The 19587-nt window shown below is 52.0% G+C and overlaps 1 protein-coding gene and 1 pseudogene across 1 annotated transcript; both read right to left on the bottom strand.

Annotated features, from left to right (window-relative positions):
* Nucleotides 1-5056: 5056 nt before the first annotated feature.
* On the bottom strand, nt 5057-14674 carry LOC118671544 (annotated as a pseudogene).
* A 1169-nt stretch (nt 14675-15843) lies between these two features.
* Nucleotides 15844-19077, bottom strand: LOC118672447 (phosphofurin acidic cluster sorting protein 2-like). Its single transcript, XM_036342123.1, has 2 exons — nt 18074-19077; nt 15844-17491 (listed from the first exon to the last, which is right to left on the bottom strand). Exons 1-2 carry the CDS (start codon nt 19063-19065, stop codon nt 15982-15984), a joined length of 2502 nt encoding a protein of 833 aa, XP_036198016.1. The 5' UTR covers nt 19066-19077; the 3' UTR covers nt 15844-15981.
* Nucleotides 19078-19587: the final 510 nt, after the last annotated feature.

The following is a 19587-nucleotide window of genomic DNA, read 5'->3' as shown; positions in this document are numbered from 1 at the left end:
GAGACCTTAGAATTTTAGACTAGAGACCTTAGACCTGAGATCTTAGAACTTAGCTCCTTTAGCTAAGCTCCTCTGACCCCCAAATGCTTTTCAAAATTATCTCTGGACTCTTTAATCTACACACAGCCTTCTCCAGATTCCCAAACCCTTCTAGATGCCAGAATAAGAACCCCAGCATGTCACTGTATGTTTTCCCACATACCAGTGCTAGGTGGGTGCTCAGATTGGAGAGACACATCCTTCACATGGCCACTCAGGAACCCAGAGTTCTTCCATCACGGGCCTCCTTCATCCCTAGGAAGCACCCCCATGTACTTCCGTCAGCCTGAGGGGACAGGTCACAGAGAAACGCATCCGTTCCTGTCCTCTCCCACTGGCAACAACAGCTCGTAGGGCTGCAAGGGAGGCTGGGAAGTGCCATCCCACTGTGCCCCGTAGTCAGGTGAATGGATTTTGGCAGACAATTAAAGGTCTCTGACACCATGAGTAACTCATCTAGAATTATGATGCTATTCACACGGTTACTGAGTGTTTGCCGTATGTCCAGCGCTGTGCTAACAGCTGGATGGAGATCTGATTGAGCAGCATCTTGGCCTAGGAGAAGCTCCTGATCTAAAGGAGATAAGACATGGCAGGAGGTGCCGGCACTTTAAGGGAAAAGAATGCGGTGCGTGTGCTCTGGAAGGTTAGTGAATGATTCCACATGTGGAAGCTACCTGGAGCTCATAGCAGCCGAACTGCACTTTCAGAGGCAAACAAGATGTGCTTGGCCTAGAGGTCGGCAGCAGGTCAGTTATATACATCGTATGAGAAAAAGTGCCATGCAGCCATGCAATCATAGGTTCAAAATTATTAAAGGGCAGTGCCAGGGCTGATTGCTCTAATACACGTTTCTGTGAAAGAGGGGCTAAGGCACTACTTGGTGATCGCTGCCAAGCAGCTCTGTTCACCTGCCTGTTTGGCTTTTATTGTCATAACAGCTTGAACTAAAATTAACCTCTAGATACAATCAGCAAGGTAAGCATCCTTGAGGAAGTATATGCCTTTATAAGATCGGGTCTTTAATGACTAACCATAGAGATTCTAGCAAAACAGCCCAGGGGATTGGACTTATTTGGAAAAGTCAAGGTAGGGGCTGCCCCCTTAGGCAAGGTCCCCTCAGAGCCCTGACCTTTCGGAGAATCCTCCTCACAGGCATTCCAACCCAGTGCCGTGCTTCCCCACATGCTGGGATAATTATTCATGATAAATGAACAGTGAGTGAGAATAAAGGGTGATTCCATATTTGGAATAACTTTGTGTTTAAATGTAGGTGAAAGTTTACAAATAGGTTGAGGGTAGTGTCCTAATCTTCTAAAATGTTTGTTGTTTAATCAGAAGGCTTCCATCAACATGCTTTGGTTTATGTACTATTTCTTTCAACCAGACATATATGACTGTGATGTAGGCCCATAATCCCCACACTTCCCTGCCCCTGCCCTGGAGTCCAAGGGCTGGGACCTTGTCTGGCTTTTCTGTCCTGGAACCCAGGGCCTGACTCAGGAGCTCAATGCAGACTCCATGAAATGCCAGACTTGGGACAAAGCCTGTGTCTTCCTAGTGTGAAGTGTCAGGACAATGACTTCTACTAGAAAGCACCCCACAATATTGACTCTGACCGATTTTATTTTGGTCTGAAAGCAAGCCCAGGCAAAGGCTCAGTTTGGTGTCTGCTTCCATTGCTGACAGAACCATGAGCCCCACAACACGTGTGCCATGTCTCATTCATCCACTGGAGGGCAGTCATTGCAGCTCATGACAATGACCTCAACCCACTTCCAACTTTTACAAGTTTGCCTTCTTCAGCAGGTGCTTCATGAACTTCAATGAATTCTCTAAGGAATATTCATTTGATGTTTCTCTTCAATTTAATTTGGAAGCTAATGTAAATCCCCTCTAAGTAACAAAAAGATGACCCACTGCCTGGCAGCTGTCACTTGCAACACAGACATGTAAAATCTGTGTCCACCTTGTGTGTGCACCTCTGTCCCTACCTCTCTCCCTCCGGCCATGTATAAAGATCTTTCTCTGTAAAGCATCGCTGCCCTTACATGTGATGTATTAGAGACATCTGTCAATCGTGTACCCCCATCTTGGTGATATGGATCTTGGGGAAGCAAGTGGTCCACTCATAAGACCATGGAACAGGCTCTGAAACCTGGGAGACCTGAGGACAGTGACTGGCAGGAGATCTCAGCAGAACCAGGCTGGCTGCTTGCATATGTCCGGTTAGAGGTGTGGGTCTGTGGGAGGTCTGTACCCCCTACAAGTGTGTCTTCTGAGATAGGAACCTGAAGGTCAGTTTTTTCACCGGTGCAACCCCCAAGCCTTGCAGGGGCACAGCAGGCATCTTAGTATTTATGGGAAGAGGAACTTGTGCGATTGAAGGGGCTTCACCTCCAGTCTCAGCAACTGTCCTGTAACCTGAAGTCTGTGACAGTCACCATCTTCCCGCCCAACCACCCTCAGCTCAGTGCCCGCTCTGTCTACAGAGAAACGAGGCTGTTCAGACTTAGCGCCTCTCTTTCCCTATTGGAACCTGAAATTCTGCTCACTGCCAACTGCCCTGTTTGCCCCTTTCATGACCCAGTGGAACTGGGCCCATTCACTCTGTCACCTTAAGCTTAGATTTGGGGCTGTTCTGAGAAAATGACTTGTCCCATATCTTTGAGGAAAGGGACAAGAGTGAAGACATGTTCCATGTTCTGAGTTTCTGTCGTTGGTGGGGGCACAGCCATGGACTTCCACAATCAGAGCCACGGAGAGGCACCCTTTTGGGAGAAGCCAGTGAGCCCAGCTCAACCCGAGGCCTCTGAGACCCCGAGTATCAATAAAGGGTCTCCTCTCCCACATATGGCCTCTTGCTGCTTTTCTTTGCCTACATGGGGACCAAACTTCCACCAGGTCTGGTCGCTCTGTGCCTAGGTGCCCAGGGCAGGAGTAGACACCCATTAGGTATCAATAAACGCCTGTGGATCAAAAGTGATCGCTTGAATCCTTCCTTGATTGGGGGCAAGGACCTTGGGATTTCACTCCACGTTTTCCTACAAGTGCCCAGAGAAGCACATGGCATGCTCTGCACATGCATTTGTCAGTTGGTGTTCAAAGAGTTTGCTGAGGTGTTTTCTTTGTTTCCCTGTCTGGCCCTGAGAGACAAAATCTCAATGGATAGAATAGAGTGGATGCTGGCTTTATCCAATGGCCTGCTTCTCTGAGGCGCTCTAGAGCCATATTCTCAGACACTGTTCAGGGAGATCCAACACCAGGCCCCTAGTATTAGTATATTTGTCCCTAGTACAGTGGTTCTCAACCTTCCTAATGCCCTGACCCTTTAATACAGTTCCTCATGTTGTGGTGACCCCCAATTTCATTGTTACAAATTGAACATAATTAAAGCATAGTGACTAATCACAAAAACAATATGTAATTTTGTATGTGTTTTCCAATGGTCTTAGGCGACCCCTATGAAAGGGTCGTTGGACCTGCAAAGGGTGCCGCGACCCACAGGTTGAGAACCGCTGCTCTAGTATTTTCCTGTGCATGTTGACATAGTTTCCATCTTGTCATTCTTATCTCACAACAAATGTCTGTTGCCCATAAACATGCTGCAGAACATACTGCTTGAGAGTCCTTTCTATTTGACAGAGCAAGTCCCTTCTTATATTCTTTTCAAGTGTTTCCTGATTTGTTTGCATATTTATTTTTAGATAAAATTTAGAACAGTGTTTGTTTCCCCAACTTCCTGTCATAATTTTTCCTTTAAACTAGAGGAGGCGCTCCGCCTCCTGCCATGCCAGGAGGCACCCCGCTGGCTGCCGCAGGAGTTGGGCCAGACCCGCTCTGCGCCTGGCCAGGACCCGCGCCTGACTTCCGCCCCAGGCCCCCTCTGACCCCCAGCATGTGTCCGCTCTGGCTTGGGCAGGCCCCACTGTGTCTGTCTCCATCTCTGCTCCATGCCTCACCTGTGCAGGCAACCTTCTCCAATCTGGTCTTGACCCCTTAAAGCATCCTGGCCTAATTTGCGTATATGTAAATTTTAGATTAATTCAGGAGAGTATGTGCCTTTGCAATATTTTATCTCTCTATCCAGAAATGAGTAAGTCCATGCATTTGTGATTAAATGGAGAAATAGGGTGCTGGAAGGCCCTGGGCAATTCCTGTTAACATCTTACTGCTTTAGATTATTTTGTTGATGTTACACATTGTATTTCCACCTGATGATTGTTGACATACTTATGTATTTATAATAGTAATGGGCAATATGTATTGAGTGCCTACCACATGCCAACTCTTACGTTAAGCACTTTATTATTCAGCTTTATCCTTGCAACTCATTTTTCACGTGAAAAGAACAACACGTAAAGAACTCAGCTAACGTGCCTGAGGTTTTAATGCAAGTGGCAGTGCCATTCTTCTCACTAACATTTTTTGTCGATCCTCACCCAAGGATAAGGTTCCCTTGTCCAGACCAGGGCCAAGGATCTAGCCTGCAACTGAGGTATTTACATTGACTGGAATCAAACCCAAGACCCTTCGGTTCACTGGCTCCCAACTCTTACAGGCTAACAGCTCTGTCTCTTTCTCTCACTCACAGGCTGCTCTACTTTAATTGAAAACATCCAGAATGTTCTTCTGGTCACTAGTATAAGTAATCTTATTAAACTCACTGAAGTCACATGTCCACATACAACCATCATCACTGTGGTCTGGCCAGTTAGATGTGCTGATACCTGCACTCTGGGGCCCTGAACCACACCCCCCAGAAACAGCTGGATATGGAAATTGGCAGCTGCTAGAAAGGGGGAAATGGAAGTCGTGTCCACCACAGGCCATTGTTAAATAAATATTTGACTTCTGGTTTCCACTGTGACATATAAGAGCTTGGAAGTCCTTACTTCCATCCTTACAAGAAAAAAAAAAAAAAAAGAACAATCTGAAAAACAGGAACTCTTGTTAAATCCATCTGAAATTAACTATGACGATGAAATTAACCTTTGCTGCTGCAAACCATGGAGATTTAGGGCCCTGTTAGAACCCGGACGTTGGCTTTGGGGTCAGCCTGCTGTGTGCTGTCCTTGGGGTCGATGGGCTGGCTGGACAGGGAGGAGATGTTGATCTCAGCCACGTGGGCAGATGCCTCCATGACGGTGTGATGGAGGCTCAGCATCTGGGCACCCTCGAGGAGTCGCTGCATTACTTCAGCCATGTCGATAGTGCCCAGGGCAAGCGTCTGGTAACCCGGGATGGTCTGGTTGTTAAGGCGCAGCTGCTGCTGCAGCATGATCTGCAGCATGTTGCCTTCTCTCTTGAGGTCCTGAGGGTACTGCAGGGAGAAGGTCAGCGCCAGGTCGGTCTTCACTTGACCACTAGGGGGCAGCAGAATCTCATCAGACCTCAAGTTGTTTTAGGGGCCCTGCATTTTTATAGTGATCACCACAGCCCTGAGCTCCTTCTCCAGCTTCTTGTAGATGAGCAGCTTGGTTAAGGTGAGGCTACACAGCCTGGGCAGGCAGGTGGGGCTGGAGCATTCCACCTCCCAGGTGGAAAATGGGCACCTGTGTGTTGAGTGCGGCGGGCATGCTGTCCAGGCCCGCGGGTGCCGAGATGGGGGTCTGATTTCTATCCTGTGTTGGGAGAGGGGCACATGCCATCAGAGGCAGCTCATATACTGCCAGGTGGGTTGGGCACTCCAGCTCAGACTGAACCCCAAGCACTCAGTGATTGGTGGCAAGACATGGGACAGGTGTGATTCCAGGGACCACATGCTAACCTGGAGGCCTTGCAAACTCAGAGACCTAAAGTAACCACAAAGGATGGTCTGAAATTAAAGTGTTGTTTGTTTGTTTTTGTTTTTGTTTTTTTTTAAATAAAAGCAGTTTATGGTGGGTAGTGGTGTCCTAGGCTGTCATCTTTCCTGAAAAAAAGTCAATCTTTATCTTAACTGAGCCTGTCTATTGTCTTTTTGCATCTATAACAACATATTTTTGTAATGTCAAAGTAATTTTCCTTTTTATTCAGACACTCGGAGCACAGGCACTGCTCTGCTCTCTGCAAAGATCACACATCCCTCATTGCTACTGAGTTCACAATTGACTGTTAACTACCCTGCACACACTTAAGTGAAAGAAGTGCGTGTCTATCATTTCACCTTATTTCCAGGCCCAGAGATTTCCCTGCTGTGCTTTCTCCTGCTTCCCTCATCTATCAACAATGAATTTCATGAAACCACACAAGTCTCCACTTTTGATTGTAATGTTTAAAATGAGGTGCACAGCTCCATTCTCCGGAGCATAATTATCTCATTCCGTTGAGATTTTGCTTCACTGCAATTGTCTACATTTTGGCTCAGTAAACTCAGAAAAATTCTGCACAGGTTTCCATGTTTTCTTCATGGACAAGAGAAAAGGTTCTCGTCAGGCAGGGTAGACTTGGGGGTGAGTTATGATGAGACACATTGGTATCTTAGTCATTTCTTAGTAGAGAATGGACAACAGCTCCATGTGTTAACAAGGTCACCCTGGGATTTCTGACAGAACATCCCATTCTAAGATGGAAACAAATAGGCTTTTTCTGGGGTGGGAGGGTCAGGATATGAGGACAAGTGGGGTGTTCAGGGCAGCACCGTTGACATGACAACAGGAGGGGATCACGTCCAGGTCCCACAGCAGTGAACAGCTAGATAGCCAGCCCTGATAGCAGGTCCCACTCCTGGTATGTTGTGCAGCCCAGGGAGGCCCCAACCCCTGACCTGGAGGGGCCACAGGGATGTGGTCCTCAGGGCAGCAAATGGCAAAGCAAGAGACTTGGTACCTTGAGTCCCATGTCCTTTTGGGAAAAGCATCCCCTGTAATCACAATGATATGTAAGAGTGGGAGGTGTGTAAGGATTGTCAGGCCAACATGGACACTTGGCGATGGGCATTACAAAGGGAAAATCTGTAGAAACATGGGAAAAGACTCTTGCCTGAACATGATGGGAAATGGTACAAAGTCTCTCTTCTGATATTCCTAAAACTTTGTGGGCAGTGACTTTGCGTCTCATCTGAAAGGGGCTGGACAGTGAGAGTGGGTTGTGGGGAGGAAACGGGCCCCAGATTCCTTTGGAAATTGGACTCTAGGAGGGACCTAGGGGAGTAGCAGGGCAGCTTCTGGAACCCAGGGCTCCCTTTGACTACATGGACCCTGGAGTCTGGGACACCTCAGCACCTGCACTCACCCTGCGGCCGTGCTGCACGCTGGAGGATGTATGGGGCCACTGTGCCTCCTCCAGGGGCATGGAATTGAGGACCCCATCAGTCAGCTCCTCTCTGTTCTCCTGTGCGGAGCTCAGGACTGAGGAACGCCTCAGAGTCCTGTTTTGCTGGTTCTCTACCCATGTAATCCTCCATTCCAGACACACGCACAGTGTGATCTGTTGAGACCTCCACTGCTGAGGAAAAGCTGTGACCTCCTGAGGGCCAGGCTTCCCAGTGGCAGAGATAAGGGGCCCCTCTGGAAGCCCATCTCCACCTGCCTGGGGTCTGATCACAGCAAACCTCTAGGAGATCCACTGCCCCGAAAGCTGTTCCCGCCCCAGGGTTCTCCCTTCAGGTCCCTCTGCCCCAACACATGAAGGGGAGGGGGTGTGGGCTGCGCAGGGATGGCACACAGAGGTGGCCTGGCCTGAATGGGTCTGACCCCGGCCACCTTGTGTTACCTGAGGCCAAATTCTAGGAAGTGGACACATACGTCAGGGATGAGGGTTGAACCAATGTCTGCACCGTCTGAAAAAGCTCTCACTGCGGGGACTCCGAAGCAAGAGCACCAATCACAGGGAACACAGCCAGAGAACATCTTGCTCTGGCAAATGCCTCTTGGCAAGTGAGCTGCCTGTTGGGCTAGATGTGGGTGCCTGGTTACGGGGGTTCCAAGTTCTATTGGATAGTGACCTCATACCTGGGATTGTCATCCCTGAGTCATGACAGCTATGCAAATAGTCCTGTGGGCTGCTGTCTGCAGACCCCTCTTCTCCATGAAACACCTTATCTGTACACAGTGGCACGAGCACAGCACTCTGCCCAGCTCCCTAGAAGCTCTGGGTGCAGCCAGGGTCCCAGACTTGATGAAACCGATCTTGGTACAGACTCAACCCCTCATTCTTACCTCTTCTTGATCCTGGATAAGTCATTGTGCCTGTCAGGGCCCGTCTCTGTCCTGCCTGCACAGTGGGTTATGGAGCAAGTGCTTCTTAGGGCTGTTCAGGCTCCTGTGGGGGAGGAGCTGTAAAGTAGGAGGAGGACTGTCACATGTAGGCCGTGCCTCCAACCTCTTTTCCTTCCTGTTGTCACCTCCTCTGTGTCTGCTTTTCTTCTAATCCCACCCAAGGTCATCACATCGTGTCTGTGTGTGTGTGTGTGTGTGTGTGTGTGTGTGTGTGTGTGTAGATGCCAGTGCTCCCTTTCTGGATCCCAGAACAAAACGGCCCCCACATAGGGAGGAACAGGCAGGAGCTGCCCAGTGTGTCAGGATTTCTAATTTCCAGACCAACTCTGTGGGAGGTGGGAGCCTTGGCCTGGAAGGTCTGAACATTCCTGAACTCTGGGCTCTGAATGTCATGTACCCTGGCCAATCCCTGCCTGACTATGGGTTTCAGATTCCCAATTATCCAATGAGGGTGTGATTCAGCACTGCGTAAGCATGAGCTCAGCATAAGGGGGCCCGGCTATCTCCACTGCGGGTGGGTTGTGGACAAAGGTGCACCTTCGTGATTCCAGATCTGGGAGCCTTTTCAGACAAGTACTGTCTAGGCTGCCAAGTGCCCACCATATCCCCCATGCCATCTCCATGTCTGTACACAATTCCAGCGGCACGGCCTTTTCCAGAGTCCCTGAGGAAACCTGGGTGCACCTAGGACCCCAGCTTTGAGGACACAGCTGGGTTTATCTCAGGCTCTGCATTTTGACCGTCTGTGATCCTGGGCAAGGTATGGACCTCTCGGGTCACTGATTCCCTCCTCAGTGACTCCCCATGGTCTGCACCTTCCTCGTGTGGTGTGAATGGGTGCCCTCCCTGTAAGTGTCGGTGCACACAGGAGGCAACCAATTGATGCTTCTCTCTCACACTTTTAGTTCTCTCTCTCTCTCTCTCTCTCTCGCACTCTCTCTCTCTCTCGTCAATTTTTTAGAAAAAAATTAATTTAACAATTTTAAAGAATATCCATTTTATTATTTTTAATCTTCATTGTTGAAAGTGTTACATATGTCCCCTTTTTACCCCATTGTCCACGTCTAGCTGATCCCTACCCCACACCCCATGCCTTCACCACCCTATTGTCTGTGTCCCTGGGTTATGCAAATATGCATACAAGTTCTTTGATTTATTCCCAACATGAAAAATTTTTTAAAAAGCTGGTGCCTATCCTCTTGCTCACTCTGATCTGTTTCTCTCTCTCTCTCTCTCTCTCTCTCTCTATCTCTATCTCTCTCTCCCTCTCCTGAGGAATAAGCCTCTGTGCTGTGAGTTGCTATCTGGAGAGGCCCACATGGCCTGGCACTGAATGAGACCAACAGATAGAAAGTCAAGCCTTCCATCCAAACTGAATCCCAAAGACAACCCACCCCTCCCCGAGTGAGCTCAGACCCTCAGTGGCACATCCTGCCTTAGGTGAGACCACAGTAATCCCAGCTGAGCCCTGCGGGATTCCTCGTCACAGACGTGTGAGCTAATAAGTGTGTGTAGGTTAAGTCTCTAGTGTGGGGTAGCTCTCAGCAATAGGTCACTAGCACAGTCGTCCCACACCAGGCCCTGGCCCTGCCCTCCTATCTCCCCGTTTTTCTCCTCCCCGTTCCCTCCACCCCCCACCCCTCACTTCTAACACCCTCTACCTCCAGTTTGGAGGATGGCTGTGAAACTTAGAAAGGACCCTGCAAAGTAGAGCCAAACTGAAAAGTGAAATTTGAAATAGGGAACAGCATCTGTTGAAACCACAGTTCTGAGCTTCCAAGGTAAGGAGACGCTCCATGCAAGGCAGGCGGCTGCCCCTGCAGGCCCATTGCTAGTGCGCGCAAGTGCACTGCCATCACCATGGACCTCTAAGGTAGACCTGCCCCCTGATTTCCAGACCTCCTTTAATTTCACAAGCCTTCATCGGCTGCCATTGTGAAATCAGGATGATGAGGGTAGACAAGTACATATTCATCTTTCTGGTTTAGGAATGGCATCCTAAAGAGAGCCTGTGCAATGTCCCCGCGAGGGGCTCACGTTCTCAGTGCCTATGGCCCCCAGGGTCAGTGGTAGGTCTCCTCAGACTCCATTCGAATTTCCTTTCTCTCCGTGTCAGCCAACACAGCTGATCTCCTTGAGAGCAGGGACCCTGGGTGTGGGCCACAGTGAATACCCATTTGTCCTGAGACAGAGTAGCTTGTGCCATGGCGGGTGCCATACAAGGCTGTAGTCCATCCTCACCAGGGGGATTCAGAGCACCGAAGAGGACTGATGTAAAAGGAGAAGCCAGGCTGCCTCCACAACCTTGTTCAGCCTTCGGGCATCAGAAAGAATGGCTGCTGGGCTCTGGTGAGACAGAAGAGCCTCAGGGAAAAGCCCAGCTGAACCAGAGCCTAAGGTCTGAGGGCAGAGAGAGGCTCTGACCCCAGAGATTTGGAAGCGGTGCCTGTGGAGGAGATGAGTGTGGACCCTGGGCCCTGGGACATGCCCTGTCCCCTCTTCAGTGCTGTGGGCCGACAGGGGAGATGCTCAGAATGCTGCTCAGTGCGCGTGGAGCAGGTGGAGTTTCTGTCCAGGTGCAGGTGGCAGTCAGGGTTCAGGAACTGCCTGCTGCTGGTTAAACCCTGCAGCATTTTGCACCGTGGACGCCAGGGGGAGCTTAAAACCATGCTTTGTCCATGTGCTGGTGGGAGATGAAGTTAAATGAAACATGGGTTCCCAGGGGCAGCCCTGACACAAAGGGTCCCTGCCCCAGTGGTCATCGGTCAATTTCCCCCAAAGTCCCATTGTCCTGGGCCTCAAGAACGTCACATCCTTCGAGCAGATGGCTCCTGAGAGACTCATTCTTCCCAACCTATGACTCATAGTAACACAGCGGAGGCCCAGAAGAAACAGACTTGCTCAGGCTCTGAAGGCTTGTAGAGTTAAACTTTATAGGATCTAAATTAAATTGATGTTTAAGAGTATTTCATGACATTTTCTTTAATTAGACTGTATGTTACTGAATAGTATAAGAAAAATACATAAAGTTATAAACATGTATATGATAAACACAGATATTTAAAAACTTCATATAAAGGAGGGGAGGGAGCCCTCTCTGTCCTGGCAGCGGACACACGCTGTGGCCCAGGATCTGGGACCTCAGGTTCTGAAGGAGCTGAGGCGAGTTTCTCAAATGCTGCAGGTGGGTCCACATCTGGGAGCTCAGTGACAGCTGTGCCTGGAGTCTGCTCTGGCTCAGGAGAGGGCACCAGAGTTGGCGTTGCCTCTTTAGGTGTTTCTGGATCTTTCTCTGGAGCTGCTTCTGTAGATCCAAGAAGAGAACATGTTACCACCATGACTGCCTTTGTGTGCCTTCCAAGGAAGGAACCTCCCATCTCCATCACTGAAGTCCCAGTTCAAACCCCCACCCCAGGAAGTCCTCCTACTGCAGGCCACTGGGGCACTGACCTGAGCGGCTCTGTGCTCCTGCCTAAGCCCAGCCTCTGGGAGCTCTTTGTGTGGGCAGCCACATCCCCTCCCCACTCACCCACACCACCCACTCCACATGCACAGCTCTCTGACTCCTTCCAATTTTGCGAGGAGAAGCCCTCAGACCACTGCCCTCTTGCAGAAATCCCACCATATGTGGGATCCAGGGTGTTGCCACCTTCTCCAAGTCACAGTCCCCATACTCCCCTTAAGACTCTGATCCAAAGCCCAGTCACTTTTTCTGCTGGTCTAGAGATCCACTTTCTGCTTCCAATAAATGTAAATCAGCGATACTTTCAGGAAATCACACCGACTGTCCTGTGGATACTCCTGCCTGTGCAGCCCAGTGTGACTGAATCCCTCCTGACTAATAGGAAGCGCTGGAGTGCAGTCCTGGGGCAGGGCCTTTGCTGAAAGAATGAGCCTGAACCACCCCCATCTGAGATAGCTGGGTGAGCCTGGGTGAGCCCTTGCAACCCCTAGGATATCTAATCTGGATTCACTCAGGACAGGGACCCCTAATGGAATTTTCCAACTTCTTTATCAAAAGAGAAAATAGCTTAGCCTAAGGCCTGAGAATCACAAGTAAGGCAGGAGCTTGGTTAAGGAGAAGAGAAAAAGGCCAATAGGAACAGCCACAGCCCCTCCAGCACACCTCTCCAGTGTCCAGGTTCCTAGCGGGCCTTTTCCCAGAGGGACACTCCCCCCTCCGCCCCAATAACTCTATGATGCTGGGCCTAGGCTCTCCTCATGTTCAGAGAAACACATACTCAGAGAGGTGCAGTGACCTGAAGACTCACAGCAGCAGGTGGCTGAGTGACCACGGTGCTGTGGAGGGGCAGGGCTCACCTGGTACATGGTTGGTCCCACACACGTTGGTTAGTAGCACATGTTCTGTATTCACACAGAAGGGTGGGTGGGACCAAGGTGGGGACGCTGCCCAGGAAGCTAGTCACCAAGGATTTGACCAGTTTATCTAATCCGTGTCCTGGGGTGTTGGCACAGTACAGGTATATATATATATATATATATATATATATATATATATATATACCCTCTGAAGGTCAAGTTTATTTGGAATTCAGAGTGAGTGGTGCTGGGGCCATATGGCTGGTTGACAGCTGAGGCCCAGGGCTGGGCTGACAGGCCTCCATGATGGGCTCAGGATGCCCCCAGTGGGAGTCCAGCCCTTGGCCTCTGGCTGCCCAGCTCTGAGTCTGGGCACAGGGTGGAGCCAGCTCCCTGGGAAGCAGAGTCCTGGCTCCAGGAAGGGCAGGTGGAGAAGGTGAGGACAGTTCTCCCTGGGTGGGTCAGGGTCCAGAAAAACAGACTTGATCAAAGCTCTGAGGGTTTATAGGGTTAAATTTTATAGAATCTAAATTAAGGGAATATTTGGGAGTATTTCAGTAAATGTTTTCATCAGTACACTGTATGTTATTAAATATAATTAAATTAAAGGAAAATTATAAGTATATATAACATGAACAGAAAACCTATAACATTGCATCTAAATGGGGTTGGGGGGGGGGGGCGCCCTCTCTGCCGTGGCCGCTGACACGCGCTGTGGCCCGGGATCTGGCACCACAGGCCGCGCAGGAACTGGGGTGAGTCGCTCCAATGCTGCAGGTGGTTCTTCTGCCTCTTGAAGTTCAGTGAAAGCTGGGCCTGGGTCCGGCTCTGGCTCTGGAGAGGCCACTCGGGTGGCGTTGCCTCTTGAGGGTTTTCCTGATGTTGCTCTGGAGCTGGTTCTGTAGATCCAAGAAGAGGACATGTTACCACCCTCACTGCCTGTTGTGTGCCTTCCAAAGGCACACTCACCCACACCACCCCCCGGAGGCCTCCTCCTCCTCCTGTCTCGGCCTCAGTGGGCTCAGGTGCTCCCGCTGTGAATGGAGGCACTGGGCCTGCTTTGGCAAGTTGGGGACTGGCAAGTTGAGCTCTATGGAAGCCGACAGCATCATCAGGCTGGGAAATTCTGGCGGTGCTGGTCCAGCCCGATGCCCAGGATGCAGGAGATTGCCCTGGAGAGAGAGATAAGTTGGAAGCAGAGTCTGAGGCCTTGCCTTTCCTTCCACACGGCCCTCCCAGAGCACCACTCAGAGAGTCTGGGGTCCTGTGCCTGCTGCTCCTGCCCGTACAGAAGCCAGACCTACTCCTTGTCCACCTTCAACCTGGCAGTCCTGGCAGAGATGTGCCTGGTCACCCAGGAAGGGCTGGCAGAAAGCCCTCCTACCTGACAGCTCTGGATCAACGAGGGAACCACCTGTCGCCTTCTTCAGTGGAATCTGACATGCTCTCTCAGTGTCCCCGTCTCCTCCCATACCTGCCCACCAAAATGTCAACTCCATAAGGACAGAGAGGGCTGGTGTCCACTCTGTTCATGTCACTCATTAGCACACAGTAGGTGCTCCAGGAATAGCTGAGCAATGAGTGAAAGAATGAACTCTCTCTCCATCCTTGGCTTCCCAGGGCCTTCCTATCACCTCAAACTTTGGCTCCTGCACCTACGTTCTGCCTAACTCACTAGCCCCTCCTGTGGGGTTCTTCGGCTCCCACTGAAACTCAACTCCCTCAAGGCTGGGTACACTTGCCAAGCAGGCCCTGAGGAGGTTCTACCAAATTAGTGAGCATGATCCCTGATGAGGGGTGCAGACAGACTTGGATTAGGATTGGACGACCATGAATTTTCTGAGAGGCTGCCTCTGCCACTGAGCTCCCTCTGCTCTCCCACACCACCCAAATCCACATGCACAGCTCTCTGACTCTTGTCCTTTTTCTAGGAGGAGCCCTCAGACCTCTGCCCTCTTGCAGAAAACCCACCATGAGTGGGATCCAGGGTTCTGCCAGAACCTTGAATTCACCGTCCCCACACTCCCCTCATGGCTCTGATTCAAAACCGACTCACGTTTTCTGCTGGAACAGAGGTTCACCTTCTGCTTCACAATACGGGAAGATGCAGCCATAGGGAGAGGAGGCCGGATGATGTCACATTGGCCGTCTTGTGGACACTCCGAGCCTGTGCAGCCTAGTGTGACTGAATCGCTCCCGACTAGAGGGAAGCTCTGCAGTACAGGCTTGGGGTCTGCTCTGTGCACTGGATTATGGTCAGTGCCTAGAGACCTGTCTGTACCTGGAAGACTCTGATATGTTTGCTGAATGAATGAGCCCAAACCTGACCCATCACAGATAGCTGGGTGACCCTGGGCCCCACTGTTCACCCCTGGGGTTTCTGCTCTGGCTTCAGCCAGGACAGGGACCCATAACAGAACCTCCAGTCTCTTTATGACATGAGAAAAGAGCTTAGCCCTGGGCCCTGAATGAATCACATATGAGGAATTAAAAGGACCAATTAGCACAACCACAGCCCCTGCTGCGGACCTATCCCCAGTCCAGGCATTCAGAAAAAGCTTTGGGGAGCACCCTACAGGTCCCTACAAAAACCCTACGCGGTTGCTCCTTGATTCACCTCATGTTCTTAGAAACAAACACTCAGAGGGATGCAGTGATCTGAGAGTTCACAGCCAGCAAGCGGCCAAATGACCACTGTGCTGTGGAGGGGCAGGCTGCTCACCTTGTAAATAGTTGGTACAACTGTTGGGTGGCAGCAAATGTTCTGTGATAACCTGAAGAGGTAGGGACGAAGGTGGGTCGCTGCCCAGCAAGGAGGGCACTGGTTTGTCCAGCCCGTGTGCCTGTGAGATCTGCACCATACAGCTCTTTTTATGTTGCCCTGTCAGACGGGAGTTCGTTGGGAACCATAAGTGGATGGTGCTGGGGCCACTTGGTTGGTTGGCAGCTGGTGTCTAAGTCTGGGCTGGCTGGCCTCCGTGTTGCGCTCCGGATGCCCCAATGGGAGGCCAGCCCTTTGTCTCTGGCCGCCCAGCTCTAAGTCTGGGCACAGCCTGGTGCCAATTCCCAGGGTTAAGCTGAGCCCTGGTTTCCAGGAAGGGCAGGTCTCCAAGGCCAGAACCCTTCTCACTGACAGTGCTGGGGGTTCTGAGGCCAAAACACACCTTCCATGATGCTCCAGCTCAACTATGATCTCCTGACCTCAGACCTGCCGGAGTGTTCTGGTTATTAAACAGAGCATTTGGGGGTCCCACTGAGGGCTACCCCCTTAGGTTCCAGGCTGTGAGCACATTCAAACTCAAAACAGTTTCTCTGTGTTTCCAGGGTCTGTGTCTATAGTAAACTGAACTGTTCGCAGAAAAGCAGCTGGGTCCTCCTGGGCTTGGCCCAGGCAGAGTGAAGGGCAGGGGGAGGGGCGGGGCTAGGAGGTGGAATTGTTGTGTTCGAAGATGCAGACGGGGAAGTGCTTGACGTGGGAGGACCACTGGGCTGCCAGCTGGAAGAGCATCACGTCGTTCCACTCCACGCCGTCAATGAGGACCCGCTGCCTGTGCTCCTGGTTCTGGGCTGAGCAGACCAAGCGGCCGATGCCCTGGATGCACTGGCTGTTGGACTCCAAGTCCATGCCCTCGTCTTTCTTGGACAAAAACATCTCCTTCTTTTTCTTCTCCTTGGTGATCACTGTCATGGCCATTGTGGGCGTGGCTGCAGCCTCGCCGCTGCTGGGCAGCCTGCTGACCTGGAGAGACCTGAATGTGCACCGGAGTGTGTTTTTGGTGGCGGGCAGGTCTTCCTTCTCCCCACTCCTCTTCCTGTTTGTGGTCTGGGCTGCCGTCCAGTAATCCACCTGCAGCTCCATCAGCTCAGCACCCCCACTCTGGCCGGGGGAGGACAGGCCCCCACTCACTGACGACAAGGAAATGAGCTTGTGTGTGGCCTCCCTGGCGGTGGACAGAAGCACATTGGAGCACGAGGGGACGGCTTCAGCTGAGTCTCCTGACGTGGCTGAAACTGGCTCCACTCTTCCAACTTTTACTGCCCCCACAAAGGGAATGAACTTCTGCGAGGACAGCTCGTCCGGGCTCTTCGGCTTAGAGACGAGCATGGCCTCTGCGATGGGCAGCTGGAGGACACAGTTGGCCTCTGTGAGGTACTCTCTGATTTTCAACACAATGGTCTGCACAGCATCCTGGGCCTCCAGGTGGTAGAACAGTTCCCACCAGGCCAGGTCCCGTAAGAGTTTGTGGTAGCGGCAATCCACGGAGCCCAGGTACCTGGCCAAGGGGTGGGAACCCAGCGGGATGACCAGGAAGCGCATGTAGCCCAGCCAGTCCGGGGCCTTGTGGGACAGCTGCTGCACAAAGACCCGCAGCACGGTGCTGAAGTAGTGCTGGTCCCCCGCCACCGCGATCTTCACTGTCATGGTAGCCTCGGTGCTGCAGTTGCGGTCTCTTTGTATCCAGGAGATGATGGAGCTGAAGGCCTCCTGGACATCCACCATGGAGCCGGTGCACACCACGGGCAGCGCGTGCTGCTGCAGGACGTCGGACAGGGACTGCCCCCGCCTGTCGGAGGTGTTGATGAGGATGATGTTCTTGGGCAGATAGTCGTTGGAGATGAGGCTGTGGTTCAGTTGGTCGAACACAGTCTGACTGGGGACCTGCAGTTGGCTCTGTGGGACTGGACAGTGCTCCTTGATCAGGCTGTTGGCCGACTCATTCGGGGACCTGCTCCAGCCCCGGCGGGCGGGCTGCTTCCCCTTGGAGCTGGTGGAAGGGAAGACCAGAGACTCGGTCTTGGTGGTGCGCCTCGAAGTGAGCATGGCCTGGGCAGAGGTCCCTGCCTCCGGGCTGTCCCCAGACTGTGCCGGCTGCTCCCCAGGGTGGGGCATGCTGTGGGCCACCCAGTCGGAGCCACTGTCGCTTGAAAGGCTTTCACAGTATAATCTGGGCCTGTGGTTCCTGAGGACTCTGACATAATCCTCCATATCTGGGCTGGACAGGCTTTCAGAATATGACATGAGCTCAGGCATGGGAGGGGTTGGGAGACACTCATCCTCCTCCATGTCTGAGCCACTGTCCATGGGGCACACCACGCTCTGAAACAGAAAGGCCAGGTCCTTGTCCACATCGGGGACTTCCTCCTCAGACTCCTGCTCCGAGTCCAGGACCTCCAGCGTCATTTGGTACCTGTGCAGCCACTCTGCGACTCTCTGCTGGTAGTTCTGTTGCTTGACCGTGGACCTCCTCCTTTCTATCGGTTTCTCCAGGTCCATGTCATCCTCATCCAGGTCATGCCTGTAGGCGGCATTGTAGCTGACCTCCAGCTCAGAGAAGACCATCTCAGACTGTCCCTCAGAGAAGTTATGCGTGACCTCCAGCTCGGTGCTGGCCGGCATGGCGTTGTCCCGGTGGTTGACGGTCGGGCTCGATTGGGAGAAGATGCAGCTCTTGACCACCTTGGTGGGTGGGGTGCTACAGGCCATCGAGTCAGAGGCACTGCCACTGAACAGCTTGCCGCCTGGGCCCTGGGTCTTCCCGGGCATGTCGGCCAGCGGAGGAGGCTCCTTCTGGCTCCGGGCACTGTGTAAGCTCCTCGCCTCCGTCTGCCCGCTGGAGTGTGCCAGGCCTTCAGAGTATTGTCTGGCCTTGGGTTTGGTGTTGCTGAGGATGCTGCTATCGTCCTCCATGTCTGGGCCACTGTCGCTGGGATTCTGAAGGGTGTCATAGGGAAGGTCCAGGTCCTCCTCCACCTCAGGGACATGCTCCTTAGGGTCCTGATCCGAGTCTAGGACCTCTTCTGACATGTGGGACCTGGGAAGCAGTGCCATGACTTTCTGCTTCAAGTTTTGTTGCATGCATCGCTGCTGCTTCTTGGGCTGCCCCAGGTCAAAGTCAGCTTCTCCCAGCTCCTGCCTGTGTGTGAGATGGTAGCTGGTCTCCAGCTCAGTGAAGCTTTCAGATTTCCCCTCCATGTCGCTATCCATGGACTTGGCCTTAGGGCTGGCCTGCATGCTACCATCCTCGTCGTCGATGGGCTGACTGGATAGGGAGGAGATCCAGAGCTCAGCCACCGTGATGGAGGACCCCTGGATCCTGCTGCTGAGGCTCAGCACCTGGCCACCCTCAGGGGGTCGCTGCATCAGCTCAGCCATGTGGACGGCCCCTGTGGCCAGTGTCCTGTAGCCCAGGATGCTCCGGGTGTTACTGCATTTCCTCTGCTGCAGCGTCATCTGCAGCTTGTTGCCTTTTCTCTTGAGGAAGTGGGGGTACTCCAGGGAGAAGGTCAGCGCCAGGTCAGTCTCCACTGGCCCGCTGCTGGGCAGCACAATCTCATGGGATCTCAAGATGCCCTTGGCGCCCTGCATCTGCACTGCTATCACCAAGGAGACGAGCTCCTTCTCCAGCTCCTTCAAGACCACCAGCTTCTTTAAAGTGAAGCTGCACAATCTGGGCACACAGCTAGGTCTGGAGCAGTCCACCTCCCAGGTAGAGAAGAAAGTCATGGGCACTGGCGTGTTGAGCACAGTGGGGGAGCAGGCCAGGCTCACAGATGGCGAGGAAGCTGCAGCTGCTTCCAGCTTACAAGTACTTGCTGGTTCCTCCCCCTGTGGCGGGACAGAGGAGGGACATGATTGGTGGCAAGAGGTGGGGCACAGGTGATCGAAGGAGAGAGTAAATGACAAATAGTCACACGCTCATCTGTGACTCGCACAGGTAAGGCCTGCATGGTGGCCTTTCAAACTCAGAGACCGAAATTAACCACAAAGTTAGCCTGAAATTAAAACTTGTTCCCTAAACACAGTTTATGGTGTGTAGTCATGTGCTAGGCCAGTGTCTTCCCTGACAAAGGTCAGTCTTTACCTTAACGGAGCCTGTCTGTTGTCTTTTGGCATCTGTGATACATACCTTTGGAATGTTAAAGGAATTTTCCTTTTTCTCGTCACCTAGGAGCACATGCACTGCTCTGTGCTCTGCCGAGACCACAAAGCTGCTCATTGCTATTGAGTTCATTGCTAACTATCCTG

This window comes from Myotis myotis, unplaced genomic scaffold (genome assembly GCF_014108235.1).
Source record: "Myotis myotis isolate mMyoMyo1 unplaced genomic scaffold, mMyoMyo1.p scaffold_m19_p_17, whole genome shotgun sequence".
In the NCBI taxonomy this organism is placed as follows: domain Eukaryota; kingdom Metazoa; phylum Chordata; class Mammalia; order Chiroptera; family Vespertilionidae; genus Myotis; species Myotis myotis.
The sequence above is the reverse complement of the archived record's forward strand: the minus strand, read 5'-3'. Positions and strand labels throughout refer to the sequence as shown.

Coding starts and splice junctions, on each gene's coding strand:
- LOC118672447 (XM_036342123.1), bottom strand. CDS start 19,065: ATGACTTTCTTCTCTACCTGGGAGGTGGACTGCTCCAGACCTAGCTGT. Junction 17,492..18,073: donor ACCCAGGGCCCAGGCGGCAA/GCTGTTCAGTGG, acceptor ATACTGTGAAAG/CCTTTCAAGCGACAGTGGCT.